Consider the following 14,868-nt stretch of genomic DNA (forward strand, 5'->3'; position numbering starts at 1 on the left):
ACTTTATCAATGGTCTCTTAATTACTAAGCAATGGCCCTTTCTCCATCTTCCTCTTAATTTAGCTTCCTACAGTCTTTGATACTATTGGGTTGTGATATCAAATTAAAGTTGAAACTGTATTACAACAGACTTCATTGACTTAGAAAATATTAAATTATCATTATCTATATTGTATTGTATTCTTATTCATTTTAATAAACATTTCCCAATAACATTTTGATCTGATTGGGGAAGCACTTGGGAAGCACTTTTGGCAAGTTTAATCTCTCTACTGTTGGGCCTCCTATTTTAGATACTCTCTCTCTCTCCTTCAGATTTCTCTCCTGATTTTCCAAATCCTACGATTCTCCCTTTCAGCCTCCTTTTGCTGGCCACCACCCATGTCTTATTCCCTTTGCATAGGTATACTCCATCTTCTCTCTTAAACCTTCTTCTCTCTCCCATTAGCTCATCAGTGTTAGTAGGATCAGTTCTCATCTCTATGTAGGTGACTCCCAAACGTGCCTCCCTAGTACTCTCCTTTCTCTAGAGCCCTAGCTTATATCTACTAGTAATACCACTTGCGTATTTCACATCCATCCCAAACTTAACATGTCCAAACTAACTCATGATCTCTCTAACAACTGATAGTTGTTAATAAATTCCTCTTGCTGATAAATTCCTCTGTTTTAAGTAGTCTCCACCATCTTTCCAGTTGCCTGTGTTTAGCCCTTCCCAACTTTTCCCATGTCCTTAGCTCACCATCCCCACATCATACTCAATAGTCATATGAATTCAGGCCCTATGCCATCTCACACATGAACTCTTCTCCCTATCATCTTCTCTCTGCCATAATCTTAATTCTAACCCTTACTGCCATTTTCCTGAATTACTACAATAATCTATTTAAAAAAACCCTTAGAATTAATACTAAGTATTGGTTTCAAGGTAAAAGAGCAGCAGTGGTTAGGCAATGGGAGTTAAGTAATTTGCCCACATTTGAGGCCACATTTTGTAAAGATAGAATTAACTTTTCCCTTGCCATTTTTAGCTAAACAAACCAAGAACTTAAAGTATCCCTACTTGACACTAAATAAGAGAGTTTACAAGTCACTTACTAGAGTAAGCTCACACCTCCAAAGGTCACTGGCCATACCCCTTGGACAGTGCTAGGCAAATTGAAAGACTGTGATTGGTTCTCATAAAATGTGGGAGCAAGAGGAAGTGACATGGAGAAAACTGCTTTAAAAGGCCAGCTCAAGGACTCAGTGATGCTCTCTACATTGGTGAGCCAGACTGGAGGAGGAGACTCTTTCCCTGGATCCTGTATTGGCTTGTAGTGGTGAGTGGAGTGATTCCTTCCTTGATTCTTTGGTGAGGAGACCCTCTCTGCTTGTTGGCACTTTGGTGGAACACTCCCTTCAGTGTGAATTATGGTGAGATTCTTGGCAATCTTAGCCTCATATGCACTGAAGGTTCTTGGCGGATTCTTCAGGGTGTCCTGATTCTTCCAACTTTGGCTTCCTAACTAGGATTTTGGCTTCTGATGAGATTTGCATTCAGATTCACATTTGTGGTCTGCAGACATTAGGATTAAACTTAGGATATCTGTAGCTAGGCAGTACTTTCTGTCTCTTTATTTACATTTTTTCCATTTTCACTCTTTTCACCTCATTGTAAATAAAGCTGCTAAAAGTCTTTTGATTTAAGCTATAATATTTTTAAATTGGCGACCACAATACTATTTTAGAACATTCTATTTGCATAAAAGCCTAGATTTAAATTCTTACAATTTGAACTCAGGACCTCCCATCTCCAGAGTTGGTTCTTTCTTCACTGAGCCACCTAGTTATCCCATCCTTGTACCCAGACTCTCCTCTCTTCATTTACCAAACAGCTGCCAAATTGATATTCCTAAAGCTCCATTCCTCCATTCCTCTGCTTAAGTAGCTTCAGAGAATCCCTATTGCCTCTAATATAAAATATAAAGTACTCTTTTGTTTAAAGCACTTATAATAGGCTCCAGCCTAATTTTCCAGATTGATTTTTCTCATGATTCCACCTCATACCTTCTACTCTTAAAAACAACAACAAAAAAAGCACTTACCTTCTGTTCTAGAATCAGTACTATCAGGTCCAAAGCAGAAGAATAGTAAGAGCTAGGTAATAGGGTTTAATGACTTGCCCATGGTCACATAGCTAAGAAGTATATCAGTTTGGATTTGAACTCAGGACTCCCCATCTCTGTGCCTGGTTTTCTACCCACTAAGCCACTTAGCTGCCCCATGCATTTTGCTCTCCGGATTCATGGCAGTGCTTGATCCTGAAACTCACCATATGGTTAGAGCAAACCCATCAACATTCTTGTCTTTCTCCTCAATAAATCTGGAGTGTCAGCACCCACATTTAGTAATTTGGTATGCAGATTAGATCTTTCCATTTGCCTCAGGATTTCCTTTTAGAGCCACTCCAGGGTCTTGGTTATCTGAATTATTTATGACCCTAAATTCTTCACTCTACAGACCCTATCTCATTTTTCACCACTTAAAAATAAGCCTGATGGTGGGTACGCCTCATCTCTCCCCACCCCAGTGTGTCAGTTAACATCTCTGGCATATCATGCAGCCCCCACTTGAGTTAGGTCCTGACCACCTCCTCAAATACTATGTGAAAAACCCTGAGCAGTGCCTGCTGGCCCATACTAACTGCTTAATAAGTATTCCCTTTCCTCCCTTCCTGCCTGGACTATTACCATAGCTTCCTAATTGGTTTCCCCAAATCTGGTCCCACTTCTTGCCAGTCTTTCCAAGCCAAATTTATATTTCTGAAGCATGTCTCACTGTTACTCCTTTGCTCAAAAAGCTTCTATAGCTCCCAATTACCCTGAAGATAGATAAAGTATTTCAAGTCCTTCACAACTGGCTCCAACCTATCTGAATAGTCACTGAATAGTCACTGCTTCCCTTCATGCTCTCTATGGTTGAGCCCCTCCATGTTCTCTGTTGCTGACATTCCAGTAACTCCTTTGCCCAGCTACAAGAGGTCCTTCCTGTCCTGATTCCCAGCCCTCCTTTCCTTCTGTCCAACCTCCTGTCCTGATCCCTACAGAAATTCCTTTGATTGTCTTATATTTACTGACCTGTTTCTATGTCCCGTCTTGCCTCCCCACTGCCCTGGGCCACTGAAGGCTGGATGTTTCCTTCCTGTCTTGGGAGCCCCTATTGTGGCTCAGCAAACAGAAGTAGTTTAATAAATGCTTCCCAAATTGAATTCTAGGTCTCAGGAAAGGAAACATCTCCCATTCCCTCACAATATGGTATGTGTGCATGTGCTCTATGAAAAATTGAAACTGCACTACAACTTTTGGGACATTGCATGGCTAGCACAAATGTGGGCTCCTGCCCCCAAAGGATGTATTCCTGTGTGACCCTGGCCGTGCCATTTAGCCTCAGTTTCCTAAACTATAAACAGGGATTGTAACAGCACCTACCACCCAGGATTGCTGTTAAAAATCAAAGGAGGTACTTATAAAGGGCTCAGCCCAGTGCCAGTGACATAGCAGGTGCTTCATAAATGCTGGTTCCCTTCCCCCTTATGAAAATGATCTAGGCTGCTCATCGAATGCCAGGTATAACCTCCAAGGTTCCTCTCAGCTCTAAATCTGTGCACCTAAGGTCTGTGCCTCAGAAAGTTTTCCAATATGGCGCCTCATTGAAATACTCTTCAAAAACCCAGGTCACCTCCACCCTGCAGTGAGGATCTCGAGGAGATGTCCCAGAGGACAGAGGGCAATCCTGGGCTCACTGCATGCCTGAAGGTCTCAAGCTTTGAGAGAAAGAAGCCCCCAATCCATGTACCCATCATATTTCCTGCTTTCAGGTTTGTACCTCGTCCACCAAGTCCAGGGCATTTTCATCATTATTATTTTCTTTTAGAAAGCATTGGCCCATCATGAAGTTTTCATGGGGAGATAGGGCAGGAGAATGAAAAGAGGGCGCTCTGGAATTGGCCCAGGTACTAACTACCTGATGGTGCTTCCCTTCTCCCCAGCCTACATTTCTTATCTTTAAAAAGGAGTTGAACTGAATGTCTAATGAGGTCCCTTCCACCTCCAGACCTATGGACCAGTAGAGCTATTTCTCAGATGGAGCTAAATTCTGCTCTGTTCAAAAGGAGCAGCTTATATTTCCATACCACTTGACTCAACTGCCCTGCGGAAACGTGAACCCATTGAACAGATGAGCAAAATGGGGTGAGGGAATTCAGCAGCTTGCCAAACGTTGATCATGTCCCTGGTTCAGTGTAAGGGGGTATGAACCAAGGTTTTACAGTAGGTTGAGGTAGATGTTAAGTCAGAAAAGACCTTGGGAACCCATGTAGCTGGATGCCCTCATTTTACAGATGAGTAAATTGAGGCCAGAGTGAAGGAACTAGCCCAAAGATGTCTGACTTGAAGTCTAATGCTCTAACACCTATACTCTACTGCTTCCCTCAATAGTGAGGAAATAAACATGAGGCTTCATTGAGTGAACTAGTTTACTCTGCTTTTTTGAGAACAGAAAATAAATGTAGTTGTCCTGGCATACAGCTATGCGACCTTGGGCAGGTCACTTACCTTCTTGGGTCTTAGTTTCTGCATCTGTCAAATGAAGTTATGGGATGAGATGACCTCTCAAGTCTCTTCAAAGCTCTAAATCTATTACCTACATTAGCCGAGAGAAAGATGTGGTATCTATAAAAAGTAATTAGAAAAATACCCAACAGTCTTTACTCCTCTTCAGTGGAAAGGGATGAACTATTCATTATTTCCCACTTTGCTACAATTTAATGTTTTTAAACACAGGCAAAGACTCAAGGGTTGAAGGGGAGAGTGGGGAGTGAGCATCCTGTCTTATTGCCTATTTCTACTTTGATAGCTCTGAAAAATTTTCCAAGTGAAAAGCATTGAAAAATTGTCTATTTTCCCTGCTCTGATTCAGTTGGATAGATTTGTCATCAAGAGATTATTTGACATCAGGAGGCACAAGTGTTCCCAGGGAATGGGGCATGGTATGGAGAAGGAAATGGCAAACCACTCCAGTATCCTTGCCAAGGAAACCCCCAAAAGGGACACAACTGCAATAACCGAGTAATGAGAACAACAAAAATGACTTGGTTGGTCAACAAGCGACTTTTCCCATCAAAAAGATCTTCCAGAGCTTAGACATGATGTGGCACAACCTTCAAGCAATCAACATCTCATTTCTACCCTGGGCAGAGGCATCAGGTGAGTATCTCTCCAGAGACGGAGTAAAAATATTTCTTACTAAAAAAGTCCCACTTCTGATACATACTGGCCACATGACCCTGAGAAGTCACTTACCCTCACAATTCTGTAGGCAAATTTCTAAGACTAACCTGCAGAGAGTTTCCTCATCTGGGAGTTCTCACCATCTGGGGAACCACAAGTCCAGACTCTATTGCTACTATAAGAAATGCAGTGTTCTTCATAGGACCTTAGAATGTTTGGGCTGGGAAGTTCCTAAGAGATACCCCAGTCCAAGAGTTCTTAAATAGAAATCCATAAATTTGTTTTTGATCAAATATATTTTGACAATTGTCAATATAATTGGTTTCCTTCATGTTTCTATGTATTTAATTCCATGCCTTTAAATGGGGTTCACAGGATTCACCAAACTGTCAACAGGTCCATGACACCAAAGACATTAATTGGCACAGGCCAATCTTTCACTTAAAATAAGACTACTGATCCTGAAGGAAGTGAAAAGACTTGTCCAAGGTCACATGAATAATGGCAGGGCCAGGTTTGGAACACCAGATCACTAGATTCCCAGATGGTATGATACTACATTACCAATATGGCAGTCATCTTTAAATGTTTTCAAATGATTTTACCATGTATTCGTGTGTTTAAGTATAGAGAGATGATGGGTTCTTGGGCCATATAAACCTAAAAAACAAAGCAAACTGCAAAATGGTGTCATGGACACTGCACACACCATATGCATTATAAGAGCTAGACCATTAGAACTGGTAGAAATGGGGCCAACTTTGAGAAAGAACTGATGGAGTCTGAATGCAGACTGAAACTGAAACTTTTTTTTCCTTGGCTTGCAATATCTTCCACAAAACGACTAATATGGAACTATATCCCTTACCATCCCAGAGAGGGAAAAGAGGGAGTTAGGAAGAGAGAGTGGGAAGGAAAGAGAGAATTTGGAACTCAAAACTTAAAAATGGATGTTAAAAATGAGTGTTTTTAGATGTAATTGGTGAAGAAAAGAAAATATTATTTAAAAAAAGAAAAAGGGAGAGAGAGATGGTGCTAAGTTCCTTTTGAGTCTCTTAAAAATGATTAACTTAATGGTTAGCATTAAGAATGTGAGGTTGCCAGTTCTAAGATTTTTAAGATGAAAGGGGTCCTCAGAGGACATTTTTTATTTATTCAGTTATTTATTTTGAAAAATATTTACCTTCCATCTTAGAATCAATACTGTATATTGGTTCCAAGGCAGAAGAGCAGTGGCATGGGGGTTAAATGACCTGCCCAGAGTCACACAGCTAGGAAGTGTCTGAGAACAAATTTGATCCCCGAGTTCCTACGTCTAAGCCTGGCTCTGTATCCACTGAGCCAGTTAGCGGTCCCCCTCAGAGATCACTTTATAGATAAGGAAACTGAGACCCGGAAAGGTTCAGTGACTTGCCCAGGTTCACATAGCTGGTAAGTGTCTGAGATTAGATTCAAACTCAAGTCTTCCTGATTCCAAGGTAGGCACTTTGTTGCAACAAGTTGTCCATTGACTACCTGGTTACATTGAGCAGGGTATCTCAATTCAAAGAATCAGAGAATTTCAAAGTAGGATGGGACCTCAAGAGCATCATATGGAACCCTTTATACCATCCTCAACAAATGCCTTTACTTCAAGACTTCTTCTGAGAGGGAACTCACAAAGTCCTGTGGCAGCCCATTTCACTTTTCAATCACTCTAATTATTAGGAAATTTCCCTTATAAGCAGCCCCAAATCTCTTCTTTGTACCTTCCCCCATTTGTCTTACTTTTACTCTCTGGGGCCAGGCAGAATAAATCTAATCCTTCTTTTTCCTTTGTGAGTGAAACTTAAATAAAAATATTGTATCCCTCAGCTCTCCTCTTCATCACTCAAAAGGTCTCCAGTTCCTTCAACAGATCTTCAAGGATCCTCACCTTTGGGGTTGGTTTTTTCCCTGGATTTTCTCCATCTTCTCCATAGCCTTCCTAAAGTCCCCAGAATTACATTAAAACTATTTCCCCAAGTAAGGATTTTCACGAGACGATGAATGGATGAAAAGGAAAATACCAACACTCATCCAGTTCAACAAGAATTATATTTGTTTCCATTTCAACAAATTCATACAAGTGCTTAAAAATCTTTTAATTGTGTTTTCATGAATTCTGTGAATATCACTGTATTTCATTTTACCAAAAGAAAAAAGGAGGTATCTCAAACGTACAATCAGAAATGTGTTCACAGTGAAAGCAAAGCGTATTGGTATTAAAAATATAGCCAAATTTGTTCCAGATCCCTACGGGGAAACTATTTCTAATGACCAGGTTTTTTTTGGCCTTTAATATTATTGAGAAAATATTTTTTCTGATATGTTGGGAAGTTTTTCTGCTCTTTTATTATTATTACTATTATTCCTTCTAGAGTGTAATTCAAATCCCCCCTTTTTCTCTATAAAGTTAAAACTTCCAGTCAACCAATTAGTCTGAAAATTACAAAGTACAGCAAATGTCTTCACAATAGAATTCAAGTCACATACAAAGCGAGTAGCAAAAATATGTAACAAAATTTATGTAAAACGAATATTTTCCTATCCTTATGTACAAAATATCTTCTTTCGCTTTTTGTCCCCTCACTCCTACTCCAAAAACAGATGGAAAAAGAAAGAAAAAAGACAAGACGAAAGCCAGTTCTTGGTTTGTAGGAAGTCTCCCACCTGAATTAGGGTGAGTAAAGCCTAACCAGGCAGGAGAAGGTGATTGGATTTGCTTCCTTACCTCAATTACTAAATTGCAACATTCACAGAAATCAAGGTGTCTGTCTTCTTTAACCAACATGAAAAAGGAAATACAATTAGGAGAGATGAAAATACGTTTTAAAAAAGAAAGTCAATAGGCTATTTTTTCCCAGACTCTTGCTTTAGCATCTCCACAATTTGGGGGTCGGGGAAGCAGCCAACGTATTATATTTGCTGCTGGATTCTGAAGGCGTGCACAGAGGGACAGAAGCACTTAGTTTCAAATGTACACAGGTATGAATCGGGCCAATGTAGAACCTTCACATCGATGACAGGCATGCATTTATTCCAAGACTGAAACATTTTACGACACTGAAGAAAGACTCAGGCAACCTTGGGAAAACAACACAGCATCTATTTACATAATTGTCCACAGGAGGACCACATTTGATCAAAGGGAGACCAGTGCTCCTCAGCTCAAAAAATACCCATTCTGGAGCCAAGGACTGCCCAACAGAAAGAGAAGCGAAACCTGGAGCTCTGGGGGAAAACTAGTCCAACGGCACCATTTAGAGTCTCAGGAGGAAATAAATTTCTGGTTTGTCCTCACTGCTTGGTTCAGTCTGGAGTACTGAATCGTCCGTACAAAACTGGTCGATGTAGCCGTTGAAAAGAGAAGTGCATGCCCCCTCCGGAATGCCACGGCCTTCGAGGTCTCGACTTTTGAGATTATTCAAATACCCTGCTATGTAAGAGCCAGTGGAATGTCTGTTCACCACCTGTGCAGGGACCGAAGACTTGGTTCTCAAGACTATACCTCCACCACTACTGGAGGGGGAAGACCTCTGCTTGCCCGCTTCTTGTCTTTCCTTGGCACGGCTGGCAATGTTCCGCACACGACTCTGGCTTCGGGATGACAGCTTCCTGACCAATGCCTTGGGGTACTCTCTCTCCTCTGGCCATGGCCCCAGCACTTGTCCACAATCTTCCTGGTCAAAGGACACAAGTTTTCGGAGCTGTTCTGTCAGAGTATCCACAGGCTCCATCCCCTTGGCTCTGAAGGGCACACTCTTCTTGTCTCGCAGACCTGCCATAATGAAGCTCCTACTGATGCACTGGTACTTGCTTTCAAAATTGCAAGAGATGTCCTCTGATGTCAAGTCTCCCAGGCTTTTGGATTTGCAAGGGCTTGGCTGTTTTCGGGATTGCAAAGGACATGCTGGTTGCTGTAGACCTTGAGAATCAGATCCCTGGGGTAGACAAGTTGCATTGTTTGGGACCTCTGGACACTGGAAATAATTATTACACACAAAGCCAGAACTCTGATAAGCTGGACAAGAAATACTCCGGGTTTTTAACATTTGAATGTGGTTGGAAAGGTCAAGGGTAGACGGTTGGAGGAAGCCATTTCCAGAGTTTCTTGGACAGGGTGAGTTCACCTCCTGGCAATGTTTTAGTTTCAAAGGGGAAGCAAGTTGACTCATATCCTCCCTCTTAAACTCATGGGTCGTTACCAAGAGATCTTGTGAGTCTTCACCAATTTCTTCTAGACTACTCTCTCCAGAATTTTGACAAAGAGTATGATCAATTATACCGTCCAGGGTCAAATCATTAGAAGTGGACATGCCAAAAGTTGAGCCATTTTCCCAATCCTTTCCATAATTCTTCTGGGGACTTTTAGATAATGGGGATGGACGAGCAATGCCACCTTCTGACGCCAGGAAGTTGGTCTTCCCATTACATTCATCCATGAATTCGGACCCAGTGACTGGAGTGAGAGCTGCCTCATGAATGATGGTATATGTGGAATACTCTGTTGTCTCGGGGCTAGAGCAGACAGTTGTCTCAGGGGATGAATACTGAGAGGACCATGTAGGTTTTGACTTAGAAAAGTTATTTTTGAGGGTTGTTTTTGAATCAAAAGTGAGCAAGGAAGGATGTCCTGACATCATACCGTAAGTCTGACCACTGATATCTGGAAGTCTAGAAATAGCTCTGAGGTTTATTTGATCCTTGGTGGCATCAAACTGGCTAATCAGTGCCGAGATTGAGCTGCCAAGTTCACTCTCGTTTGTTAAAGTAATATTGTCAATAAGTTGCGAAATTTCACTGTCCTGCATGATTGCAGTGGAATGCAAGTCCTGCCCATTAGAGCAAACAGCAGAAATGTCCATCATTGAAAAGGATGTCACAACACTGCTTGCCATTCGAGTAGCCTCCTTAGCATTTGGAATCTCCAGTTCACTCTGAGAAGGGGCATTTTCTAACAATGTTCTATTTGTTTCTGAAAGAAAGATATTTCCATTTTCCTTTGTTCCTATATCACTTACAGCACAGCGTGGGTCCCTGGCAGGTCTAATACTCATGGCTTGTCTTGGTGAGATGAGTTGTTTGGGAGACAGACTTTTCTGACAGTCTTTGGGCACATCTGATTGGGCATTCCCACCATGATAGATGGGGGCTCCTGACTCTTCCTCTAGGGGCAGTGCATAATGAGCAAGAGAGACAACAGGATCCACCTGGCCGCCATCTTTATGGAGAGTTGAAGAGGGTGAAGACAGCTTTTTATCAAGACTGATCAAGCTTTGTTCTTTTGCATGAGTTTTCCCACTTTCTGCATTGGCCTTATTTTCTGCTAAATGAAACAAACAAAAAATTAGTCACCGGAGTTCCTTCCCATCCGACCTCCAAACATCAATCACTTTTTGTCTTTAGACAGACAAATGGAGAATGTAAAACTGGTTAAAACTGTGACTGTTTACTCATGGGACTGTGCGAGTTTAGTACAAAATATCTATGTAATGGATAGATGGTGACGCTAGACTGGCAAGCACGCCCTTGTAACTTGGCATTTTGTGAGTATTACATCAACACATGATGTAATAATGCTGGTTGTAAATCGATGTCAATGAGGTACCATACTTGCACATGGAGGATTACCTTTGGCTGCTTCCTATTCAGATTGTACTACACAGAGGCATGGTGATAAAAACAGAACGAGACAGCTCTGTTAAACAACACGTCATTACAGCTGCAGACACAAGATGTGTTTATAAGATTTCAAAGATATACATTGATTAGCCAAACACTACACACATTAGCACTTAGTTGAAAAGGGCATCATTTCCTGGAAAAGCAACTGATGCTTTGGAAAAATTGGCATGGGCAGATCCCACAAATTCATTTATACATTTCTGCATTAAAACACACACACATGCACACACACATACACACACACACAATGTAAACAAAGAAGGAGAAATGATCTTTTTCTTCCTTTCTTGCTAAAACATTTTTTGCTTCTTTTATCTTAAGGAATATTGTTTCTTGTGTATTTAAGAATGTATAAATCTAGGGGCAGCTGGGTAGCTCAGTGGATTGAAAATCAGGCTCAGATATGGGAGGTTCTGGGTTCAAATCTGGCCTCAGACACTTCCTAGCTGGGTGACCCTGGGCAAGTCACTTGACCCCCATTGCCTTGCCCTTACCACTTTTCTGTCTTAGAACCAATACACGGTTTTGGTTCTCAGATGGAAGGTAAGGATTTTTTTAAATAAGTAAATAAAAAGAATGCATAAATCACACTTGGAATTACATTTTTAAATAATGTCTAGATATTAGGGCCACTGAGGAAAACATAAAGTTATGTCTCTTCTTTCTATCATTTTAAGCACCTCTAGAGTTTCTCTAGCATAGATTTATGCATGTAGGAGAAACTCAATAACAACTGATTGATTGAGATCTTTCCTAAAAGGTCTAAACATTTTTAATATTTTGAGAATCATGATAAAAAGGGTGATAAATAGGACATGACTGTCGATTCCCTTTTTTTTTTGCTCATAAAAGTGCTTTCTGATAACAAACAGAAGGATGACATTTAAGAAGCCAAATACCATTACAAGTTTTCATTTGCAGCTAAACTGTCTCCCAAAATGAAGAAAAAATCAAACATATCACCCAGAAATAATTTAAAGTGAAAAGTCTTCCAATAGGCTTCATCACTGGATGCTCCAGGAAGCCTGAGATTCAGAGCATCATTTTAAGAAGAGAATGAAAAGAAAGCTTTCCACTAAAAAGGTTCCTGAACTGGAGAAAAGCAATGTTAAATTAAAAACAAATCCAGAGCTCATGTTTCCATGGCCTTCTCTCCAAAAACTCCAGATTAAACTCTGTTAATTTATTATGCTATGTTATATTATTATATTTTATATCATATATTATATTTATATTATATTATATTAAAACACATAATTATATATGTGTTTTTAAAAACAGGGGCAGTTCATCTATTAACAAAGTATGTGTTAAAAATATTTTTAAAAGTATGTCTTATATTTAAAATATTTTCCCCTTCAGAAAACTCTTTTAAGGACTTCCATTTCTCCTTAAAATGACTCACATCTAAAAACCAATACAGATTTGTGACATACATAATTGAGAGTAGACTGAACATATGAAGAAAGGATGTTTCTGAGGAATCAGGCTTCAAACTGCCCATTTCCAAAGAAGTACTGGAAAAATATACCTAGAAAATCACTTTAAATTCTGTTTATTCTGTTTTCTCTGGGAACACCAAAGAGAGGAGGAAGGAAGGGTTATCTAGAACAGAGATCCTTGACATTGGAATTGGAGCCCAATTTGGTCCATGATAAAGTGGCAATTATTAGCATTGCTCCATTTTACACACACACACACACACACACACACACACACAATTAAGAAGGGCCTCCAGTTATCTCTTTTTAGCCCTCCAGTTCACTCTTTCTTTCTTTCTTTCTTTCTTTCTTTCTTTCTTTCTTTCTTTCTTTCTCTCTTTCTTTCTTTCTTTCTTTCTTTCTTTCTTTCTTTCTCTCTCTCTCTTTCTTTCTTTCTTTCTTTCTTTCTTTCTTTCTTTCTTTCTTTCTTTCTTTCTTTCTTTCTTTCTTTCTTTCTTTCTTTCTTTCTTTCTTTCTTTCTTTCTTTCTTTCTTTCTTTCTTTCTTTCTTTCTTTCTTTCTTTTGAAATATTCCGAGGCCATTCAGGTTCTATGTATACCTATCAGATCACTATCTTTGCCATCCCAACTCTTGGGTTTTGCTGTTGGTCTCCAGGCTTTTGATAAACAGAAAATCCCCACAAAAATCTAGGGGACCTCCAATCTAGAGCATGAACTTAAAAGCATTTTACTTTTGACCATACATGACTAAATAATATCTGCGACTCAACAATACCTTTGCCAGCAGAAAAAAGAGAGTTCCAAAGTATATTCCTGACCAAAACCAAACCAAACTCTCCAAGAATCTTACCAAATGTTTTTTCTTTGCCTTCAGTTTCTTTGGCTGGTTCAGATGTGGGGAGCGACAAACCCCCCAGAAGACTTTTGTCAACTGGCATAGAAACTGGGCGAGCTTGTAAACTCCTTGTGGTTCTGCGGAGGATGCCGCCATCTTTCTCCCTTGACCCAGTCGCCTCCGACGCACCATCCTTTGTCTCCATCATTTCTTGGAAACCCATTTTGCTTTTCTTGCGGCCCTTCGCTGGAGCGCTAGCCGTACGGCGCAGAATACGATCCCCGATGGATCGCTTGCGGACATAATGGGAACCATTTTCTGAAGAATTGTGTTTGGGGTTCTTATTGAAAAGTCCTCTCAGGCCTATAAGTTGTCTATTCTGCAGATATAAAGGAGACAATCCAAATATTTAAGGCACATGACATATGGCAACAACTCGTCCATCAAGGGGCTGCACTATAAAAGGATGGAGGCAAAAGGAAATGTCACAACCAATGGAGCACACCCATGAACAGGAAGACAAACGTTAGCCACAGTAGCTTGGCACACAGTCATGCACATGGAACCAGCTCCTTCTGAGGATGGCAGCTGTCTACATCTATAGCAATGCCCTCCCCAAAGCTTCCACAGCAAAGATGGTGGCAATAAGAGGAGCAGCCCATTTCCAAGCCCTTAATAGGCTGTTGGGGAAATGGGCCCTTTCAAAGCAACAGCCCAATGTTTCCCAGGTGGGAAGGAGGAATAGAATGAAGTGATAGGCTAGCTCATGCTGGCTGCTTTTACATCATTCACAAAGCTGCACCCCGCGAGCGAGAGCCACATGTCATGCTAACAAAGACTACCTTTGTAGCGCCTAGAAAATGCAATATGGTATAACTGGGGTTGAGGATTAAAGGGCTCCACTGAAAGGGGAAAAAAAAAGAAACACAAATTTTTTTGGCTAATTTGTTGAAGGAAGTGTCACAAGAAGAACTAAAATAGATCTGTTATGAACAAGTATTTCTCTTAGGTTTTTTTTTTGTAATTGAGACATATTGCATTCATTTTAGTTTTCATGTAAAACTTGACAGGAGAACATTGTAGAATATGCCTTCTCACTGACATCACCCAAATCACAGCATTGCTCTAATAATATTCATGATATTATCCACCAAAATACACATATTCACTTAGGAAAGGGAATGGAAATTCTGTGGGAAATTCTGTCTCGTCTTTTTTAAAGGAACTCCAGCATTAGTTATTGAATCTCTGTTTTGTTTCCCCCAATCTGTGACCAAGGGCTATAACAAACATATGGCCAAACCTAGAGTTCTAGAATATTCTGAGCTTTACCTCCAAGTACTTTTATGAAACTTAGAATTTATGTTATTCCAGCACAAGGGAAAAGCAGTCATTTATTCAGAGAATAAGACCAGAAAGAAAAGAAGTAGTGGTCATAGACCAGAATCTCCTTATTTCAGATTTCCCAATTATTTCCTACAGATTGAAGCAAATACTGGCACTGAACAGGGATGGAGACACCCAGATGGAGAGTTTAGAAGACTAACGTGCAATGAATAACCCAACCCACAAAAGTTCATTTCTAACCAAATAAATATTATGTGGCCAAAAAAGGA

The 14,868-nt window shown here is 40.3% G+C and overlaps 1 protein-coding gene across 1 annotated transcript in view; it reads right to left on the reverse strand.

Annotated features, from left to right (window-relative positions):
- Positions 1-7,327: 7,327 nt before the first annotated feature.
- Positions 7,328-14,868, reverse strand: part of PLCH1 (phospholipase C eta 1) — a 232,135-nt gene continuing 224,594 nt past the window's right edge. Inside the window, exons 21-23 of the mRNA XM_056808478.1 lie at positions 14,095-14,154; positions 13,268-13,631; positions 7,328-10,617 (exon numbers count right to left, since the gene is read on the reverse strand). Coding sequence (XP_056664456.1) covers positions 8,552-10,617; positions 13,268-13,631; positions 14,095-14,154 — 2,490 coding nt within the window. The 3' untranslated portion in view covers positions 7,328-8,551. The remainder of the gene's footprint in view (positions 10,618-13,267; positions 13,632-14,094; positions 14,155-14,868) is intronic.

The sequence above is a fragment of the Monodelphis domestica genome, chromosome 8 (genome assembly GCF_027887165.1).
Source record: "Monodelphis domestica isolate mMonDom1 chromosome 8, mMonDom1.pri, whole genome shotgun sequence".
Lineage (NCBI taxonomy): Eukaryota > Metazoa > Chordata > Mammalia > Didelphimorphia > Didelphidae > Monodelphis > Monodelphis domestica.